The 20,514-nt window shown below is 30.8% G+C and overlaps 1 protein-coding gene across 11 annotated transcripts; it reads left to right on the top strand.

Annotated features, from left to right (window-relative positions):
- Positions 1-707: 707 nt before the first annotated feature.
- Positions 708-20,080, top strand: LOC135122539 (transcription factor elt-3-like). Of its 11 annotated transcripts, XR_010279403.1 has the most exons (8): positions 1,933-1,985; positions 7,424-8,059; positions 11,427-11,825; positions 13,250-13,378; positions 14,707-14,830; positions 15,296-15,446; positions 17,302-17,373; positions 18,566-18,633. XR_010279403.1 is itself a non-coding variant. In XM_064046780.1 (7 exons), exons 2-7 carry the CDS (start codon positions 7,436-7,438, stop codon positions 18,684-18,686), a joined length of 1,548 nt encoding a protein of 515 aa, XP_063902850.1. In that variant the 5' UTR covers positions 708-886; positions 7,424-7,435; the 3' UTR covers positions 18,687-20,078. The 11 variants fall into 11 exon arrangements, 10 of the variants coding, with proteins under 10 accessions (XP_063902850.1, XP_063902847.1, XP_063902848.1 ...); XM_064046780.1 differs by lacking the exons at positions 1,933-1,985; positions 17,302-17,373 and adding an exon at positions 708-886 and having other exon boundaries at positions 18,566-20,078; XM_064046777.1 differs by lacking the exons at positions 1,933-1,985; positions 17,302-17,373 and adding an exon at positions 708-886 and having other exon boundaries at positions 7,395-8,059; positions 18,566-20,078.
- The last annotated feature ends 434 nt before the right edge of the window (positions 20,081-20,514 follow it).

Here is a 20,514-nt window from a genome sequence, read left to right as displayed (position 1 = left end):
TTTAATTTTAATAAAAAAAGCCGACCAGTCGCCGACTTCAGCCGACGATGAAAAACGGCCGAATAGTCGGCTTATCCGACCGGTCGGCCACTAGTCGGTACATCCCTAGTTATTAATGACGCTAAAAAAATACGATTATTAGAAAGTGTGCTAATTTTTCCTTGGTTCCGTTATCTACTGTACTTTTTAGAATATATTTCCTGCAATTGTATAACTTTGGATCTCTACACTATATAAAGGTATTACGACCTTCTTTTAATATGTGTACCAGCTTTTTTTGTGCTAACTTTAAGGCTTCTGTCCACCTAGCGTTAGCTTGGTGGTTTATTTTTCACCCGATGGCCCTGGTTTGTAGCTACATATATAGAACTAGAGAGTTCTTTAATTTTAAACTCTGTGAATTTCATTTAGTTCGGTGAAATTATGAAACCGCCAGCTCACCATGCCTGATCTTTAAATTATGATTACTTAATTTTTTTCTAATAAATGTTTATCTCAAGCACAGCAGCATAAGTATCGGTGATTCTGTCATTAGATATATAATAATAGAAAAATGTTTGAGTTGTAATACACCTCGTGTGACATTAATTTCTTATTACGCATATTTTTGTCATTAAACATACCTATATTTAGATATTTTGTACACATGCGTATCTTTGATAATTGATAACACTGATCGGATAATGGCATATATCGAATCGTTATCTCACCTATACATTTACCTAATAAGTTCAAGATGGCGCATCACTTTTAACCCAGTTTTTGACTCAAATAGTCGAAATTTTCCACATCACTTGGGCTAAAATTTTTTAGATTTATTACAGTACCTTATTATCATTTCACCACCGCGTATTGTACAGCCTGGTCCTTATAGGTCACGCCCTAGGTGAGTCATACTTTCTTATCTATGTCAATCACAATATATATTTTCGCAAAATTATACTTTGTAGTTTCAAAAATACTGTAGCAAGCATCCCTTTTGAAATCTAAAGTAATACTACTGATATTTTTATAATACCACAACCCTTAACAGTTAACTTAACTGTTAACATATCACCATAGATAGGAGGTCGAGATAAATGTTTCACAAGCAATTTGTTCTATTTGTTGTTAGTCAGAGATGTAATTTTGTGTGAGAACATATACTCTAAGAATAATTTAACACTGCAGTGCTAAAACGGGATCCAACCGGTTGAATAAATTTGATAAACCTTTTTTTTTATTTTTACATTTTCTTTTTTTGTTTATAATTTTAAAAATGCGAAAAAAATGGTTAGGTTAATTTTTTTTTGTTTTATTTTTTTGCAAAAGTTGGATAAATTTGGACGATAAATTTATCCATTATTCACTGTGATGCAGCGTGTTATATGTTTTATTGACTTTTCTTATCTATAACTGAAAAAAGTTTAATAACAGGCCCACTATTTTATCAGACTGACAAAATCTTTAATATTGTACCAATATACACACATTTGCTCTCTAATAATAATTCGGTCTGCTAAAGTATGTGTTTGTAAGAAATCTAAGCTTAAGAAATGTGCGAAAATTAGTGAATCAAAAAATCTTTGATAAAAATCAGATATATCTGAGATATCTATCTGTTTCAAGAATAAATTAGATTAAATTTGTTTACAACGTTATGTATTTTACAATGTTTTACTTGTAAGAGATATAACACGGTAGTATACGTACCGACTTGAGGTTAAGGACAATATCACCAAGATAGCATTATCTTAATAATATTTAGTAAGGAATTCCCCTGTTGTTATATCGATTATTACTTACCCAAAATAACCAAAATGTGCTAAAATCGATCACTTCAACGAGAGCGCTGCCATCTTGTCGTGTCAATGAATGTCATCAAAATGGCGCGGACTGTTTGACTTAGTAAATTGGTTCATACCTTACTTGAATCAGTTTCATGTTAGACATTGAAGCGGGTAGACGTATTTAGTGATAAGTTTTATCTTTTATGTATGTGTTTGGTAAGCGATCACCGATTAGAATTATTTGATAATAGTCGCTTAGAGAATTTATTCTTTGGGCTCTAGTAATTTTTTTTTATTTCGGCAAATTATGTTAGTAATTGTACTGCGTATTTCCAGATCCGTGTCTTTCAAAATTTTGCAAAAATTGACACTTGGGCTGCTGCAAGCAATAAAGTAAATTTGATCGTTATTATATTTGTCTACCTAATTACGTCGAATTTATACACCTTGCATACAGAATTAATCTTCATAAACCTTGACAATAACAAAACTTAGCTGAATTTTAAATTGCGCAGAGATTTTTTTGATATAGTATAGTCGATGGTGTTTATGGGAATGAGGGCATAGTTAGTATTAATTGTACGTTGTTTAAGCTAACGAAATCTCTGATTTGGCGTTAATCTAGCTGATACAACAACAACAAATTAGAACGTTTTGAGTCTAAGTAGCTATAATAATTTCAATATCACTTTCATTTTGTTCTCAGTTTGATTTCCGGTCATTTTTGACCAATGGAATAGGTTTAGATAGGCATACTTTAACCAGAACTCTTGCGCGGAGTCTGTCTCAGGCAAGAGTTCTGGTTCTCTGACTTCCACTAATTTTGAGTAATATAGACGGTAGTGAAATTTTTATTACGGTTGATCTCGACAATCCCTCTCCCAGCCATCTCGACTGCGGCAAATTTACAAACGTCTTTAGTTAAGCCCTCATAAAAATTAGTAGAAGCCAATAGGCGCCTGAGGCAGACTCCGCACAAGAGTTCTGGTCAAAGATTATGTAGTTAGTCGTTCTATTAATTACTCACATTGAAATTAAACCTTAGAACACACTTGTCAAACTGTTGCTATTATGGTTTTAAAGAATAAATGAAGAAAATTAGTTACTGTAGCTATACTTCACTACTGTTACTTGTTAATGTGTCATATACCTACTGAATACATAAATTGACAAAAAATAAAACGACCACTGTACATAATAAATTTTAATAATTTTTAAATTTGTACAATTTAAGTATTGATGAGTTTTACTGTATTTTATGGGAAAAATACAACGGGTAAAATATAGTTAAAGGCTTATTAATTAGATTTTGTAGTTTTTTGCTATATAACTAGTTGCTAGTTTTTTCCTTACACGATATCCATTGCATTGTATTTTTTATTGCAATATCTATTGTTTTAAGTTAATAATAATTTCCTTTATTTAAGGAAAGAGAAAATTTATATTATTAAAATTATAATGTGGTTATTAATTGATAATTGTCCCTGCAACAGGTTTTATTTGAATTTTTTGTGTCGTTTGAGATTAAAAAATTGTGACAAACTGCATGTCTTCTTAAAAAAACACTCCATAGTTATAAGAACGCTTCTCTGTGTTACTTGATCAGTAGTTCATTCTAAAATACTCGTTTAGGTACACTTATTTTGCTAGTCTGCCCTTTAATAAATCCAAAAAAATTTAAACTCCAATTTAAATTATTTTCTTTAAAATGTTATAATTTTTGTTTTTTCTACCGAGAATATTAAAAGGTAAAACAGTAAAAAAAAATTCATACAAGAAGGAGGAAATACAACAACATTTGGAATAAAAAGAAAAAGCGACAGCGTAAATTGTCACATAATCAGTATTTTTCTGCTAAAATATTTTTGAGGGTACTTGTAACAGCGTAAGTAAATAAGACACATATATGTTTTAGCAATATCTCTTATCTTATCACATGAGCCGATCACTGATGAAACTTCTACCAGTTCGTTTTTGTGTTGTTTAAAATTCTTATAATTTGCGGTATATTGTTAGTTGATTAAAATATTATATTTCTGAGTCAGAGTTATGTAACTGTTATTAAAGAAACTTTGACAACAAATTTCATCATTTTGAGAGTTTTTCTATGCGTCTGCAAATCTAATCGGTTATTATTTGTACAAGAAAGCAAGGAATAAGTGATCGAACCTTCCAATAATAAAAAAATGCTGTCGATTGGACCTAGGTAGATACAGTTTTAATAATCTACCCTTAGGGCTTCTAATTAGATTCCTCAGATTGAGGGAGGAAGCCTTCTGAAAGAGCAATGTAGGTATGTAATACACCATGTTAGGTTCCATTATATTTTTCTGTAAAATCCTATTTCGAATAACACAGTTCGTCATAGTAATTTAGCATCCTTCTTTCAGTACATACAGGGTAACATTTTCATATTTTTTTACAACTGTGATTTCGAAAGTAGTAAAAGATACACAAAACGGGAAACAAAAAAGCCATATTTTCTGCTGATGAATAATAAGTTTTAAATAAAAGTGGAATACGTTGCAGAAACTTTTTATTGTTATAAATCTTATCATAAACATTTTCAATTTTGTATAATCACATAATAAAATGAAGAAAATGAATTCGAAAAACTCTAGACTTATTTATTACTCCTATTATCTATTGAATAATAGATATCTTGAATTGCAACCATCAGTTTTATTTTGTCTTGTAGTTACTGGAGTAGATATTTATTTGAGTACTAATAACATTAATACAGTCTTTAGTATGTGGATGTAGATAAATACATCGGAGCTTTTGTTGTAAGTATATCAAATGGCAAACTTTTAGCATAATGAATGATACTCCATTATTTTCAAAGTCCTTGAAAATTCCCATGAATGTCATTATATGGTATTAGGTAATACCACATACTGAACGATTAGAAGATAGGCATATTTTTTTTGTTGAGAATGAAGTTTTAATAAAAGTAAGATAAAAAGTAAATTAGAGTTGGCGATGAGATGAACTGTAAAAACCGACACTTCACATTATTCAGCCGATAGTTGTATCACCTGTCAGTGCCAAAAATAAAACACGTGCGGCTAAGATACATGTATTCATGTTATGACAACACTTAGTAACAAAAACTGATTAAGTAAGGGTAAATGGTAACAGTAATCGTAATTTATTTACAATAATTTTTGGAAACTGCCAGCAGTCGGAAATAACACATAAATACTTCTGAATCACTAGGATTCCAATAATGTCACTAAACAGTTTTTTTTTTACTTTCCGAGTGTAAGTTAAGGAAGTATAGTAATCGGGTTATATTTTCCCGACGTGTCATGGCGCCTAGAATAAGAAAAAAGTGATCTCCCGTTTCCGTCTGTCTGTCTGTCATCTGTATCCAGTTTTGTTAGACACGTAATCTCCGAAACTATCGGACCAATTCTGTATGTAGGTATATTAATAAGAATATCATGTAGATTGTGAAACGCTAACTAAAATTTGGTTAATCATTCTAATCGCCGATGGGCTGACGTCATCTCCAAAATTTATGATAGTAAGTTTTTTAAATTTTAGAAAATAAGATACTCCAGCACTTGTGGTGTGTGAATCCGTTTCGAATTTTCACCTTAGACATCGAAACTTTTGGGAAAAATTCAAAACTGTGCAATATTTTGCAATTTAACTTTGAAACTGTAAAATCGAATGGTCTGAAGCCTTGTAAATATTTTAAGGTTATCGTAATCTTGGTAAAAGTTAAGCAACATATTTACCTATTCGTTTATCTCCTCCCAAAAAATTGATGACGTTATCTCAAAATTTTGTTGAATAAATCCTCTCTGAAATATGCTTACACTTGTGGTTTATCAAGGCACTCATAGTTTTTAGAATTACTTATGCAGGGTGACTCAAAAAATTTAAAAAGTCCAATTATTGTATTGATAAATCAGGTACTGCAAAACCGAATGCTTTGAAATTTTGTAGACCTTTTAAACTTATCGTAATTTTCATAAATATATCCTACCCAAAATGTGCAAAATATGATGAGCTGATAGCGATTTATCACTGCATTAAAAGTTCTTAAATTGCTTATACGACTCACTTCATTTTCCCGAAAATGGAACATAATACAATGTTTGTGTTATTGTAGCATTATACTGCACCTACCCAAAGTGATAGCTATACGTGTCTTTGCACAATTTTTTTTTTAAGGGAAAACTCATTTGAAACGTATGCCCACCAAGCTTCTTTACATTTGATTTAACGTTACGTATACATCTTTATTTTAACTTATAAGGGTTCTCATAAAAAATTCGTATTAAAATTTAATAATTTTTGGAAAAAGCTGGATAGACATTAATTATTTTCTCAAGAGCACTTGTGGAGGAATTGCGAATGTGATCATTGTATCGTTTGTTTTTAGTAAGAGGAACTACGAGATAATGATTTGACGTTATTTAGGTACGTGAATTTTTCTTCTGTCCCGGTGCTTGATTCATTTGTGTTAAAATAATTTCTTAATTTTTCATGTTCTAAATAAATTTAAATACATGTCGGCCCACAAAATCTTGTGAGACATGTTTTTAGAAAGTTATGCGAATACTCGTGCTGCTCCGCTCGACTTTTTCCGGTCCTGGGTACCAAATAACAATTTTTTGTTGTTCACGCTGTAACTTTGTGACTATAGAACTCATCCAGTAGTACAAACTATCACAGAAACTATCTAGTAAGTAGTCAAAAAGTTTTTAACTTTGTCAGATATAGAACCAAATTAATTCTACTATTACGTGGGAAATTTTAATTAAATTTGGCTTGTATAGTGACTTTATGCTATATTTAAATGAAGCAATATTGAATATTAGAGGTAGGTTTTTTTGAGTGGATCATTCTTGTTGTTTTGTAACTTTTGTTGAATGAGTTGTTAAAATAAATGTTAGTTTCTTTGATCCGTTCATTTTATGTAATTGTGTAGTAAGTACTGCTATATAATCGGCGAATTTTTAAGTAATATGAATACCTGCTATATAATTATTTAATAATTATTTTTGTGGTTGATGATAAAACTCTTTGTGCAAATATAAATGATGCATGTATTAGATTAAAGTGTAAACATTATGAAACAGATATACTGTTATGATAAGGCAAAAATACTCTAATTAATTTCCTTCAAGAAGTACGAAAATTTGTGATACTGTGGTAATGGAAAAACCTATTCTCGTCACAGAATGTACGAATTATTAGAAGCACAAATTTAAAAATTAAGTGTTATAATAATCCCTAGAGAGTGACATATTTCGTTAAGGTAAATCCGTCGACACTCGCGTGGCGGAAAACGGATATCGTTGTTCAAATACATCTATACGTGTATGTACATCATCTTCCGACGATTCGTTCGCACCTTCCACTGTAAAGTACTTGTTGAACAAAAAAGTCCTCACTTTGCATCCACTTCATAAAAATTCTCCATTACACGTTTGGACGACAAGTTTAAATATGCGTCCGCTTTCTACACGCCCAAACCTTTATCTCTCTCGTTATGTTTACACAAACGTACATTTTCTAGCTAAAATAAACCGACGAATATGCCGTGTGACAAAATACAGCGATACACTTAAACCATATTTTATTTAAAACAATTGTTTCCTACTCCAGGTCATTGGTGTCTCTTTTTTTAAATTCAGACACAACTCAACATGGAGCAGAATGAGTCGCCCGCTTCCTCAGACATGAAACCAAAACTTGAAGAAACCACTGAAACCGAACAGCCAACACCAAGTGTGATAATACGGCGGCAAGTGATAACGACCAGAGGGACTATAGAAGAAAACGTGGAAGAGGCGCGTATCGAACAAATCGCGGGAGAAGAAATCGTGAAAACGTCGGAATCACCAGTGCCGGAAACTCCACAAGAACAAGAGCACAGTAGTTCGCAAATTGTACAGTACGAGGAGCAGCCAGCGTCCGAACAAAATTATGAAGAGTCTACACAGGTATACGTTACTGAAGGGGTTATCACCACGGAAAGTTATTCTTCTCAAAGTGAATATCACCAACAACCCCATACTGTTGCTTACACCGCTCTTGATCCTAGCGGCACGATCACTATAGAATCGACAGCTGAGTATGCTGATTTGGAAAGTGTTAACAATTCACACTATACTGGTACACAGTATGGAAATGATGCCTCTCAGTATTTGCAACATCAGCAATATCAAAACCATTATCCAAATTATGCAGTGGATAGAACTGGTGCCGATAGTCCACAGTCTGCTCTCTTTAGAGACACTGATCCTAATCTTGCCTCGTCGAGATATCAGGTAAGTTTGTTACATTTATTTTTTCTGAGAAATCGATATTTGTTTTCGACAATATTGTGCTTTGGTGGAATTAGATCTAATACCTACTTAATCGAAACTAACTTGTGGGTAATAATACCTGTGCAGAATATGAATTGCTATAAATAGAAGCGATAGGAGTTTTTTGTGTGGTGCGAAAATGTACTTGAAATGTTAAAATTAGCGTTCTACTAAAAGTTATAACTTGTTACGTTATATATTTAAATGTAATTTCTAGTGTAGATGACACACAATTCTAGATAAAATATTAAGGAAATTCAATAAAAAAATTGAAAAATAACTTGGACGCTCGGGGAGGGCCAAGTTATTTTTTATTAGATCTATATTTTACGAACAAACTTGAATGTTTTAGTCCATACTATTTTATTTTTTTAAAGCACCATTTTTGTTGTGTATATTAAAAAATGGTAAAAAGTTGTGTGCTGCATAATCCATGTCTGAGAAATAAAATATCTCTAAAATAATAATAATCAACAAACAGTTTTTAAATTGTGAAAATATAGTTATTAGTATTAGTCATGGGGGCTAACGTTATGACGTTGTCGATTTATATTTTTAAATGTCAATTATTTAAATTTATTACAGAATCTGGTGATCTGATTTCCCTAGTTTGTCAACAATTTGTATATTATTGCCGTTAATTGAAAATTGCATGTGATATGTATTGAAAAAAAAAAGGTAGCCATCTGAAGATGACGTATACTGAAACACCAAAACCGGTTGTGGAAAAAATGAAGTTTACGAAGACATTATTTATAAAAGGCGTCAGTTTTTGGAACTTACTTAATATTTTATTTTCTCCACAAAATTTTCCCGTCGCGAGGTTTGAAATTTCCTTTTAAAGCATGATTCGTGTAAAATATTCACGATTTTTCTACAACTTTTTGCACATATTACACGTTCTGTTAGTGCCATTTTACATACATACTTAGCCTTAAATGTTGTTCATGTGTTACTAATTTTGAGTGATGCAGAATATATGTGATACCAGTTTATTTTTATTGGTGTTAACAGTTGGAATATGACTGCCTTGCTGTTAATTTTTATTGGGTAGGTATAAATACGTAAATAGTTTCATCATGAACTAAAATATTTACTTAAAATCAATAAAAATAGTGACAATGCTAAATTGTTTTTAATTTAGTTATATCTAAAATACACTGATTGTAACACAATATAATTACACACGCTCGCGATACAACAGTTATTTGTGTATCAATGTCACAAAGAAGAACTTTTTCGGCCGTTCTGAAGTTTGAGACCCAAAAAGTTCTCTTTGGCTGAGGTACACACATTTTTTTTAGGTGACTATTATAAATCTAGCCATTTTGCGTTCTCAGTCACGTCCATGAAGTGTCACTTTTATGTATTGAAATGTCAAAATTACTTTTTTTCACTAGTAGCCAGGAAGCATGCAAATATCGATTCATTTAGAGGTAGCAAATTCAACTTTTGCGACCACGGGTTAAAAAAGAAGATTGAGGTTATGTACGCAATACTTGATGTGATTATTTCTTAAAAAATGAATAACTGTGTGCTACTAACATTACTTGAGTATACGCATGGTAGTTGGTAGACGGTAGAAGATAAAATGATTAATTCAACGACAAGTGTAAACGGTTTTCTTTGTGTTGAAGATTTAGATTAAGTTTGATTAGAAATCAAAACAAAATCATGTTGCGTCAAAAAATTGAACGTTTATTTTTGCAATTTATTGTCTTATGGTTTCTACTGGTGAAAAAAATAGTATATTAACCACGGTTGTAGAGCCACTTCTAGACCTCGCGCTTCAGAGCCCTCGACTCTACGCGTCTCGGGTTCTAATTTGCGCTCGCTCTAGAATGCTTGGCTTTGCAACCTTGGCTAATAATATACTATTTTGGAGTCACTTGTCACTTTTTTGGAGTGACTTCTCACTTTTTTATACTCAGATGTTGAAAATTTACTTTTGCGTCCTTGAAAACCTGAATGACTAGGGTAAACATGTTAGCGGATTCATAAACCACAATTACAGAATTATGTTATTTTATAAAATATAAATAGCATTTACTATACAAAATTTTAAGGTGACATTATCAAATTTTTGGTAGCAACAATTATACAAATTTTGGTTAGAGTTTTACCACATAAACGATACTTCAATAATGTATCTAAAATTTGACAACAATCGTTTCGGAATCTGTCTAATAAAAATCGACACAGACGATAGACAATAGACAGACAGAAATTATATTTTTCCTTCTCTACAGGTCACGAAACATCGAGAAAGCTAAAAAAATAATATTCTGAAGAAAACATGTTACACTTTCTGAAACTGTCAAAAATTTGGTAGATTTATAAAAAAAATACAAAAGGATACATCCAACAATAAGATTTTGTTGTATTCCTGAAACATAACCGTTCGTGGTTCTATATTTTTGATGACACTATTGTACAACAACTGTTAGTTCGCAGAACATGCTATAGATGCTGCAACGATAATATAATTTAATTTAAACATAAATGGAAAAATATTTAACTATGAACTTGTAGTTTTTAACCTGTAGTAATTTAAAGTGAATATTGATTTTCACAATCAAAAAAGACAACTAGTTTTAGAAGAGAGAATTTCGACTTATTTTTACACCTCTTTGAAAGTTCTTGTACATTATTTATTTTCTTGTATTAATTATTATTATTTTTACTTCCCGAGCGTGAGCGTAAGCTAAGGAAGTATAGTAATGGAATTCATAGGATGAATGACAACTTTAATGTTTTCTAGACATTTCATGACCTCTAGAGTACGAAAAAAGTGGTCTCCCGTTTCAGTCTGTCTGTCTGCCTGCCTGGTGTCTGTATCCATTTTTACTAGACAAGTAATCTCCGGACCTACTGGACTGATTGTTGTCATATTTTGTATGTATAGTAGGAATATAATGTAAATGGTTAAGCGCTAACTAAAATTTGGATAATCATTCCCATCACCAATGGGATGACGTCATCCCCAAAATTTATAATAAAACGTTTTTTTAAATTTCATAAAGTAAGATACTTCTGCACTTGTGGTGTGTGAATTTGTGTCGGAAAATATTTACAATAATTTACTTTATAAAGCGTACTTACGCCATATTCTTACACTAAAACTCTGGCTAAATTTCTTAATTTGCACAAACTATATTTGTCTCTAAAATATTTGATGAACAACAAACTGCAAACGTTGATAATTTATACATATAACGCTTTTTTTTTACTTTATCGGATGTCATTACTTTAATAAGAACTGTTTACATCTAGTAGACGTTATTTTGTGAAAACGTAAAGCACTGATTTATTTTTTTAAATCTTCCAGACTTATGAAGTCTCTAATCAAAATATGAACAATCAGGTGACTCTGATAAGTGCCGGCGGGACATCTTTCCAATATACAGCTCAGAACCCTACCTGGAACAACACAGGAAGCAATGAGTATCCAGCATACCAACAAAATATGACCATTCATCAAGCAGATAGTACTCAGAGTTACTCAAATATGCAACCAAATTGGTCCGGTAGCTCTCCCGTCGAGGATTCAGCTAGAGCACAATTTCGAGAGGTACATATCAAAGAATGCGTGAATTGCGGTGCCAGTGTTACTCCTCTTTGGCGCAGAGATGGTACCGGTCACTATCTCTGTAATGCTTGCGGTCTGTATAACAAAATTAATGGTGTTAATAGACCGCCAGTGAGGCCTACCAAAAAACCACAGGCGGTAAGTTTGAATTTAAGATACGAAATTTTTGTCGTAATTTTTGTGTTCATTCATACGCTATTGCGAACTCGAATTTAACAGTCCAGTGGTTGTCTTTGCTCTTTAATTTTTTACTAATATAGATGTGTTCAGTGTAAGTGTTAAATCATAAAATTTGTTTCCAATTTAAGAATTATAACATTAGCTGTAGCTTTTTGGTAGGTTGAAACATTTTTCGTATTGGTACACCTAGTTCAATTTGATAAGGTGCTAAAAATGAATCTAATTTTCCAGTTTCATCGGTGTGATAAGGGTTTATAAATTAGTTTATTAACAAGAAGTCACCTTATGAAATTAAACAAGGTTTACATGCATTTTATCATTTTGATGAGAATTTTTTTAATAATATTAAACTTTTGACAACCACATGGCTGCCATTAAGTATTATCGTTCATAATTAATAAAAATCGTAGAGACAGAAATATAATACAGTTAATTTTTAAACTACTTAACAGTCTATAATTTTGGTAAAATTGCTTACGTAGACATTTTTGCGAAAAATATTTACATCAGATTTTTCTTGAATTTTTATTTATACAGTATGTATCTGAACTTACCTGTTATAAACATTAATTTTGAAAAGTACAAGTAGATCTTTTACAGGTTCAAAAGTTTTGAAACTAAGTAATAAAAAAAATACTGATTCGATCATGTTTTGCAACAGTTTATTTTATCTCGAAATCTTTGGTATAACTTGGTGGCAGTAGGTATAAATAAAATAGGATTGATTTTTTGCAATTATATTACGTTATACATTGATGGCAAAATATTTGGCACCTTATTGTTCGAACAACGTTTTATCTGTACTGCGAACAGTAAGGTGATTACAGTTTAAATCAACACATGTGAAGATACAAAATTATCTTGATTATTTAAGATATACTATCTGGTTTCATAAATTAAAAATTTGTTGCTCAACGTCAACACGTCATTTTTTCGTATTCTGAAAGAGATATTCACTTTCAGACATTGTCATTCAGATAAGAACACTTAAACTAAATGTTTGAAAATTGGTAAATCATTGATATCAATCTCGTAATTAATAGTACCTCTAGCGTTTAGGAAAATTATATATATAGGTACCTAAATAAAGCGTACTTGATTTAGATCACGTACACACATTTTGCATTAAATTCGTAAATAATCATGATGCAATCATGAAAATATGACGCGCCAAAGGAAAAACTACACAATAAAAAGTTTGCGTAAAGAAATGTACTGCAGCAAAAATAGGTCGGTTGTGTGTACTTAATGATAAGGCTACGTTCCAAGAAATCAGACTTAAGTTGAGGTAACTTTATGTGTAGAATTTTAACGTAGGTACATACTAATATTTCAGAATTTTTTTCTTTATTACTTAAAAGTGATAGTTTGTTGTCGTGTAGCAGACTGGACCCAGAAGGAATGGCGTCAATTGCGCTAACTGCAAAACTGGTACCACGACCCTGTGGAGAAGAAATAATCAGGGGGAACCCGTGTGTAATGCTTGTGGCTTGTATTATAAGTTACATGGGGTAAGTTCTTCAGTTAGTTGGTTGTATTTTTGTAACTGTATATGATAATCCTACACTTAAAATAAAAACAAAGAAAATAGTTTTTAAACAGTCAAAAAAATTCCCTCGTTTGTTAAAATGGGAAATGATAAGTAGGTACTTTATCTATGAAGTACCTACTATTAAATTATTTTAATTTTTTAATAAGGTTAGTGTGCCAAAAAAAGTTTTAACGTTCAAGCGCTTCAAGTTTACCTTTATATTGTACTCCTCCGAATTTTAAACAAATTTCCGTTACTGACTACCACCGTGTTTACTTTTATTCGCGTCACTGTATACACGTCACGAAAAATGTAACTTTCGACAGACTTATTTAGGTTTCGCTTTTTTATTAAACCGGAATAGGAACAGGAAGCCACCCCTTTTAAAAATATGAGTACTTGTTTTAAGAGTGAGTTAACAATGAAGCATTGTAAGTGCGAGCTAATAATAATTAAGCGTTCTTAAAAAATGACGTTAATTTATTTTATAAATTTCCTGTTCAAATGTACCAAGAATTACTGTAGTTTTCACCGAATTACTAAGTAATGTTTGTGATGTCGGTGCGATAACAAAATATTATGTAAAACTTTGTTGGTAACACTGAGTGTTTGCTTAAGTCTCAAACATAATTTTTATTCGACGTAAAAATAAACATGTTTTCCCTTTGCTTTTTTAGTTATATCCACCTATATCAATTTCATATTTTTATTTACCGACAGTATCAGTGTCGAAGCCTATATGAAACTGAACACACCCTCTTTTACGATAAGATATAAAATAGTCATAAAACAACGTACTTTATTCAGGTCGCGACATAATAAAAAAGAACATTTGTCGTGGGTTTTAAAAAAGCAGAAAGTCAAATTTTAATTTTGTAGCGCCCACTATTATCAAAATTTCTAAAACAATATTTCCAATTTAATTTCAATTATCAATATTAAAAAAACTTTAACTTAACAATGCATGTTGTTAACATTATCTAATGACTCTCACGGAAAGTAAATTTAGTGTATCTTTTTAGATACAAATTATAAAATTTGTATAATCAGGAAATGTTAGATAATTTTACAAAAATTCAGACAAGCCGTCTGGTAGCTAATCTTTTAGAGATACAAATTATTTATATGATACACCATATCTCAATTGTTCCAAAATATCAGTTTATCCAGGGTTGATGCATACTATCAACCTTGATAGTTGTAGTAATAACAAAAAATCTCTGGTAAATATAAGATACAGTATCTGTTACGTTAACCAAGATAATTTTCATTCATGCTGCAACTTTTTGATAACGCTAAAACTTGCAGGTAAATCGTCCATTGAGTATGAAAAAGGAAGGCATTCAAACAAGAAAGCGAAGACCAAAAAATTCCAGTACTCATAGCCAATCTAGTCCAAGTACTAGTCAGGGAATAGCCCAACACAGATTGGGTGAGTTTTTTTTTTCACAGTTACATACGCAATTTGATCAATTTCGCAATTTGAAGTTAGAATGATTCAACGAATTGTGTGTCTTTTTATAGAAAACCTTGTTGAGCGCCCATTTTATCATTTAGGTGATAACAATCTAAGTGCTATGTAAATAATTGTAACTGACAAGAGAGTGATAAGGATTAAGTTAATTTAATCTATTTACTTGCATTCACACACAGATAAGTCCTGTATAAAAAGTAATGATGACTTATTTGAGGTACATATGTACGTATTACGTTTCGTTTGGATTTTGTAAAATAAATGGAAAATTTTGCTAAGAAAAATGATGTCTTCTAGTGAGAAGTTTTACAGGATATATTGATAAATCAATAGATATATTGTTAGGTTTTCCTGTATCTACTTGTTTGTACTTAATTAATTATTTCCTATGGAGAGTATTGATACTATATTTTAATTTTATAGTTCTTCAGCACGGCTATTTTCCACCAAATATGCAAGCGGACATGGCATCAGATCAATATCAGCTTCCTTCTACTGTGGGTATATTTCAGCCCAATCAGTACCACCAACGACTTCCTGGTGCTGAGCAGTTAGCACGACAAATTCCAGCAAAGTACGTACTAATACAATTAACAGTTTGACCGGTGCTTAAAAATAAATTCAAATCTGTGTTCGTCACATGTGAACAACTGTAATTAATTAAGAATTAATCAATATATTGAATATTTTCATATCCATTGAAGTACAACAGTAGTTTTTCGTAGAATTGAAACAAACATTTTTTATACTTAGGTACCTGCTTGAGATTTTTATTCAGAAATATGATTTTATCTAACTAAATAAGCTGTAATACTGTAAAATAACTATGAAAACACTTTTAATAAATACATCTTAAATCTTAAAAAAAATTGCTAAATTTTCTGGAAAATTAACATTTTATCTTACTTATCAATCTAGTAGAAGTCCCGCGTATGCATGTAAATGGTTATATGGTATGAGGTTTATGAAAATAAAGTATACGTATACATAGCTTGTTTGTGTCACTTGCAGCGACACCGTTTTTTTTAAATAAATGACTAAATTTAATAATACTGCTGTATCTATTAAAAATGTATAGTTGGTTATAATGACGAGTTTTAACTTTTTTGATTATAAGAAGACAAAAGTTGAATAGACCACTCTTTTATTAACTTCCAATTAATTGTTTGTATTTTTAAAATTTTACTGATGCATTTTACATGAGGAATCTACACTACAGGCTGATTAATTTAAATTAAACTCAGAATAAACATTATTTACATTTTCTTAATTTTGTTGTATTTTGGGTTGCCAAGCAAACTCGTCACCATACCTGAATCACCCTGTATTTCGATCTCCTCCAGTTTTACAGGTTTATGTTCTTTCGTTGATATAGGCAGCACATAATACAGTTGAAAAAATGGCGTGTTTCATGTCAAATACCTTACATACCCAGGTGTAAAATTTATCATTTAGAGTTTAACTAATAAAGTAGCAATTATTTTTACCTTATAGATGTAATTGCATATTTACAATTGACATTAGTTAAAATTAATTCAGATTTAAGAACATATAACTCTTGTTCAGGATTGTGCCAGTATACCTACGAAAAACGTTATAATTTTGACAAAAAAATGGAATACATTTTTTACATTTGATCCATTTCGGTTTCAAGCCATTCCATATTTCATCAATAATAACTAACAAGCAGCTTTTCAAAAAATTAATCAATAATATGTCGGACAAATTAATTAAAACATAATACAGAAAGTGAAAATCTAATTAATAATGTTTTTTTGTTTTCCTAACAACCTTTATTATTATTTTCGAGCGTAAGCTAAGGAAGTATAGCAATCGAGTCCATCGGCCGAATTGCCACTTTCATATCTTCTCGACGTGTCATGACCTCTAGAGTACGAAAAAGTGGTTTCCCATTTCCGTCTGTTTTTCTGTGTGGTGTCTGTATCCATTTTTATTAGACAAATAATCTCCGAAACTACTGAGCCGATTGTTATCATATTTTGTATGTATATTAAACACTAACTCAAATTTGACTAATTATCCCTACCACCAATGGGATGACGTCATCTCCAAAATTTCCGTGTGGATTTTCACCCTTGACATCCAAAAATTTTGGAAAAAATTCAAAATTGAATAACAATATTTTGCAACATAACTTTCAAACTGGAAAAAACTATTTTAAGTTTATCGTAATCATGGTAACTCGTTAAGTAAAATTGATTTGTTTATCCCCTCCCAAAAAATTGATGACGTCATCTCAAAATTTTTCCGAATAAATACTATCCAAGATGTGCAAAATATGATGATGAGTCTATACTTGTAATTTATCATTCCATTAAAAGTTTTTAAATTTCTTATACAATCGCACGATCAAATTTTATAACTTTTCGAAAAAGCTGAATTTGTTTTATGATTTTATTGTATTTCAGGAGCGAGGCGAAATAACCTTCAACCATTATTTTTCATTGTTGTCTATCAAATCTCCTCCAAAGATCGAAAAGGTCAGTAACAGGAGGGCAAAATATGTATTAAAAATTTGAAAAAAAATACACAAAAAGTGGATATTAATGAATTTTGAATTAAAACTTTAAAAATATGAAATTATTGTTACAATGAATTTAAATTTCCGCGGTCAGTGAAATTTTACGTTGAATATATATATATATATATATATTTTCATGTATTTTATTAGTTACCTACATGAAATTTATAGTTTAAATAATAAACAACGGGATAACTTTAACATTTTTAATATATCATTCATGATTTAACATCTATATTAGATTTGATACTCGTGTACTTTTTTTAGACGGGGGTCACATCGTTGTCACGAAAGCAAATATTTTTTTTTCGTTGCTGGTAAAACTTGTCTTAAATGTTAGATGTATGTAGTTAATAAATGTTTCACATATTTTTAAGGTTCTGTAAAGTGCATTGAGTTTTAAGTTTTTTTTGTCACAAGGTAATTGGTAACTAAATATTTCCCTTTTGCCCTTTTGTACGTCGTTTTAATAAATGTCGCTTAAATTTCCTACTTTAGTATGTCATTTCGAAGAATGAAATGAAGATTATACAGTTAACATTTATTTTGTTCTTTGAAAATTCGTGTTTGACTTTTCCTATCAACAGCTTTTGTACTAGGGGCTTTCTCTTACTGTGGAAGATGTTATACCTAATAGCATGAAAATGCAAGCCAGAATGAATAATATAAATAAAGATGAAAGTGATGAAACAGTTACCCCTTCGACTTGCTGCTTTTAATTTTTTGATATCAAATGAAATAATTGGCTTATTTTTTTACATTACTGTACCATCATCACACTATGAATGCGACTTCATAAGCATTTTACAGCGACCCCTTCATAAAATTCATGACACGTTACACGTACTGTTAAGGTAGGTTGCGGCCTGTATGAAATATTTTTATTTTTACTTTTACAATATAGAAGGTCTTGTCCAGGTAAGCAGATTTACTGCCGGACTATGTACTTACTGTGCGACATGCCATTTATAATAAGTAAAATACTATCTATTAAACAAAGTCTACAGTGCAAGCCTAGATTTTGTGAAACTGTTGTTAACTTACAAAAGTCAGTAGTTTTACACATATTATAGTTTTCTAAACTGGACTTGGTTACGAAAGTTACTTTTTTGATTTGTCAAATAAAAAAAATTGTAATTGTATTTTTTCAGTGTAGCTCCACTGGAACCCATTCAAGTAGCATCTGAAGAACAAGCGACTGTTATCACGTCAACATCACAAAACGCAAGATTTCGTCGTCAAGGCGACGAAGATGATGATCCGAATGCCTGAGAATCACAAGTGCATTAAATTTGTATTCAACCACACAAAAAGTTCGAATCTTCATTGTTAACTCTGGTTAAAACTAACTCGTTAGTGTCAAATACCAATAAAAGTATAATAGCTATTTATGGTATAAATGAATAAAAGTGAATTTTATCCAACGAAAAAACAGTTTAGCACACGAGGCGAAGCTGAGTGTGATAATGTTTTTGAGTGGATAAAATTCGTTTATTCACGTGTATCATACAAAATTTTTTCCAATTTCGCAAAATTTTTCAAAAAATTTATTGTTTAGGTAATCCATATACATAAATATTAATTGTACTGTTACTAATATGATGAACATTTGAAGAAGGTAAATTGCCTAAACTGCCTGTTCTTTCGCCACGGTCAAATTCAAACGATGCCCCTGGACTTTCATTAGGATTGTTTTACAGGAGGTGGACTATCAAGCGTTGCAAATTTTAGTTGAATATCCACACGTCCATAGCAACGAAAATTTCAGTGGTAGTGCGAATTTTTAGTTTTTTTACTTTATTCGTGTTGTCAATGACAGTGTGAATAAAGTGTTGCTATAAACATTTTATTCATCCTTTCGATTAAACTATTGTTTTAATAGCGAGATTTAACATACAAAATGAGCATTTTATTAGTAGAAATTGGAAAAAATGTTTTTATTTTACAGTCGTAGGTCTTGGGGTACCTAGATTATACATCTTTTTTGCTAGAGAAAAATTCAATATTATTAACAAGTGATAGGTTAAATGAGCTGTCAATTTGAATTCATCTTATTCTTACTTTTACGTAAAAGCTGCTACTGTAAGATAAAATACTATTATACAGTTTACGTTATGTACATTAGTACATTATATGCATAATAGTTAGTTCACATGTCTTAATAAATACGAAAAGCAATATTACTGTAACAAATCCCTCTTTTTTAGAATTAATAACGCATTTTTAAAATGTTTCAAATATAATATTAATTTCTTTGTAGGTGTAGGTACAAACATGCATTTACGTACACTTTGTATATTACGTTTTTTTAAAAGATCTCAGTTTGAGATATTAGGTGCTAGTCATCATGTATTATGTTCATCATAATATTGCCATATATTATTGTAAGTTATAGTGGTAATTCTACGTTAAGGCAACATTTTGGTAATATATTTTGTGTTGTAATGGTTACATTATGTTCATTTAAGTATTTTAAATTTCTAAGTATAATTTTTTGAACCAAAGATTTGCGTTACCTTTGTAATTATTCAAGCCACCTTACTTAAAATTATGTTATACATACTGTGATACCTCGAATTTGTTTTATTTAAAATAATGACGTTTTTAATTCAAATTGTATTTAACAAATGTATTTAACACATATGACGTGATCATAAAATTATAGAATTATAAGTAGTAGTTTAGAAAAAAGTGTTTTTTTTTGTAATAAGTAGTTCCCTAAATACATCAGATTTTGAGTTGTTTTTTAAAAATTTGGCATCTTTTTGCATGAAAAGATTTTAGTCTAAAGATAAGTACTTCTTTACGTATAAATAACATTATGATAAATTTATAAAAACATGTAATGGTATTTGATAAAAACTATGAACAGTCTAGATGGCAGAGGCAATTGAACTCTAATATCAATTTCGCTTTATTTTCTTCTGCATGGTTTATAAACTGTAGCTTTTGTTTATAACCAGACTGAGACTACAAATGTAAAACCGTCAAAATTCCATTTACACCCTTATGTGACAGCGTAAAGTAAGTGTATTTAAATTACAGTAGGACTTGACATTTGCTGTTTTACTAGGTATACCTACTTCTCGGATTTCACGGA

This window comes from Zophobas morio, unplaced genomic scaffold (assembly GCF_036711695.1).
Source record: "Zophobas morio isolate AGI-343-1 ecotype UQ-CSIRO unplaced genomic scaffold, CSIRO_AGI_Zmor_V1 ptg000005l, whole genome shotgun sequence".
In the NCBI taxonomy this organism is placed as follows: domain Eukaryota; kingdom Metazoa; phylum Arthropoda; class Insecta; order Coleoptera; family Tenebrionidae; genus Zophobas; species Zophobas morio.
This window is presented reverse-complemented; position numbering and strand designations above follow the sequence as displayed.

What these genes read in the sequence shown, in the direction of transcription:
- LOC135122539 (XM_064046775.1), top strand. An exon ending in AATAGCCCAACACAGATTGG is followed by an intron (nt 14,831 to 15,295) that starts GTGAGTTTTTTT and finishes TTAATTTTATAG; the next exon opens with TTCTTCAGCACGGCTATTTT. An exon ending in GCACGACAAATTCCAGCAAA is followed by an intron (nt 15,447 to 18,565) that starts GTACGTACTAAT and finishes GTATTTTTTCAG; the next exon opens with TGTAGCTCCACTGGAACCCA.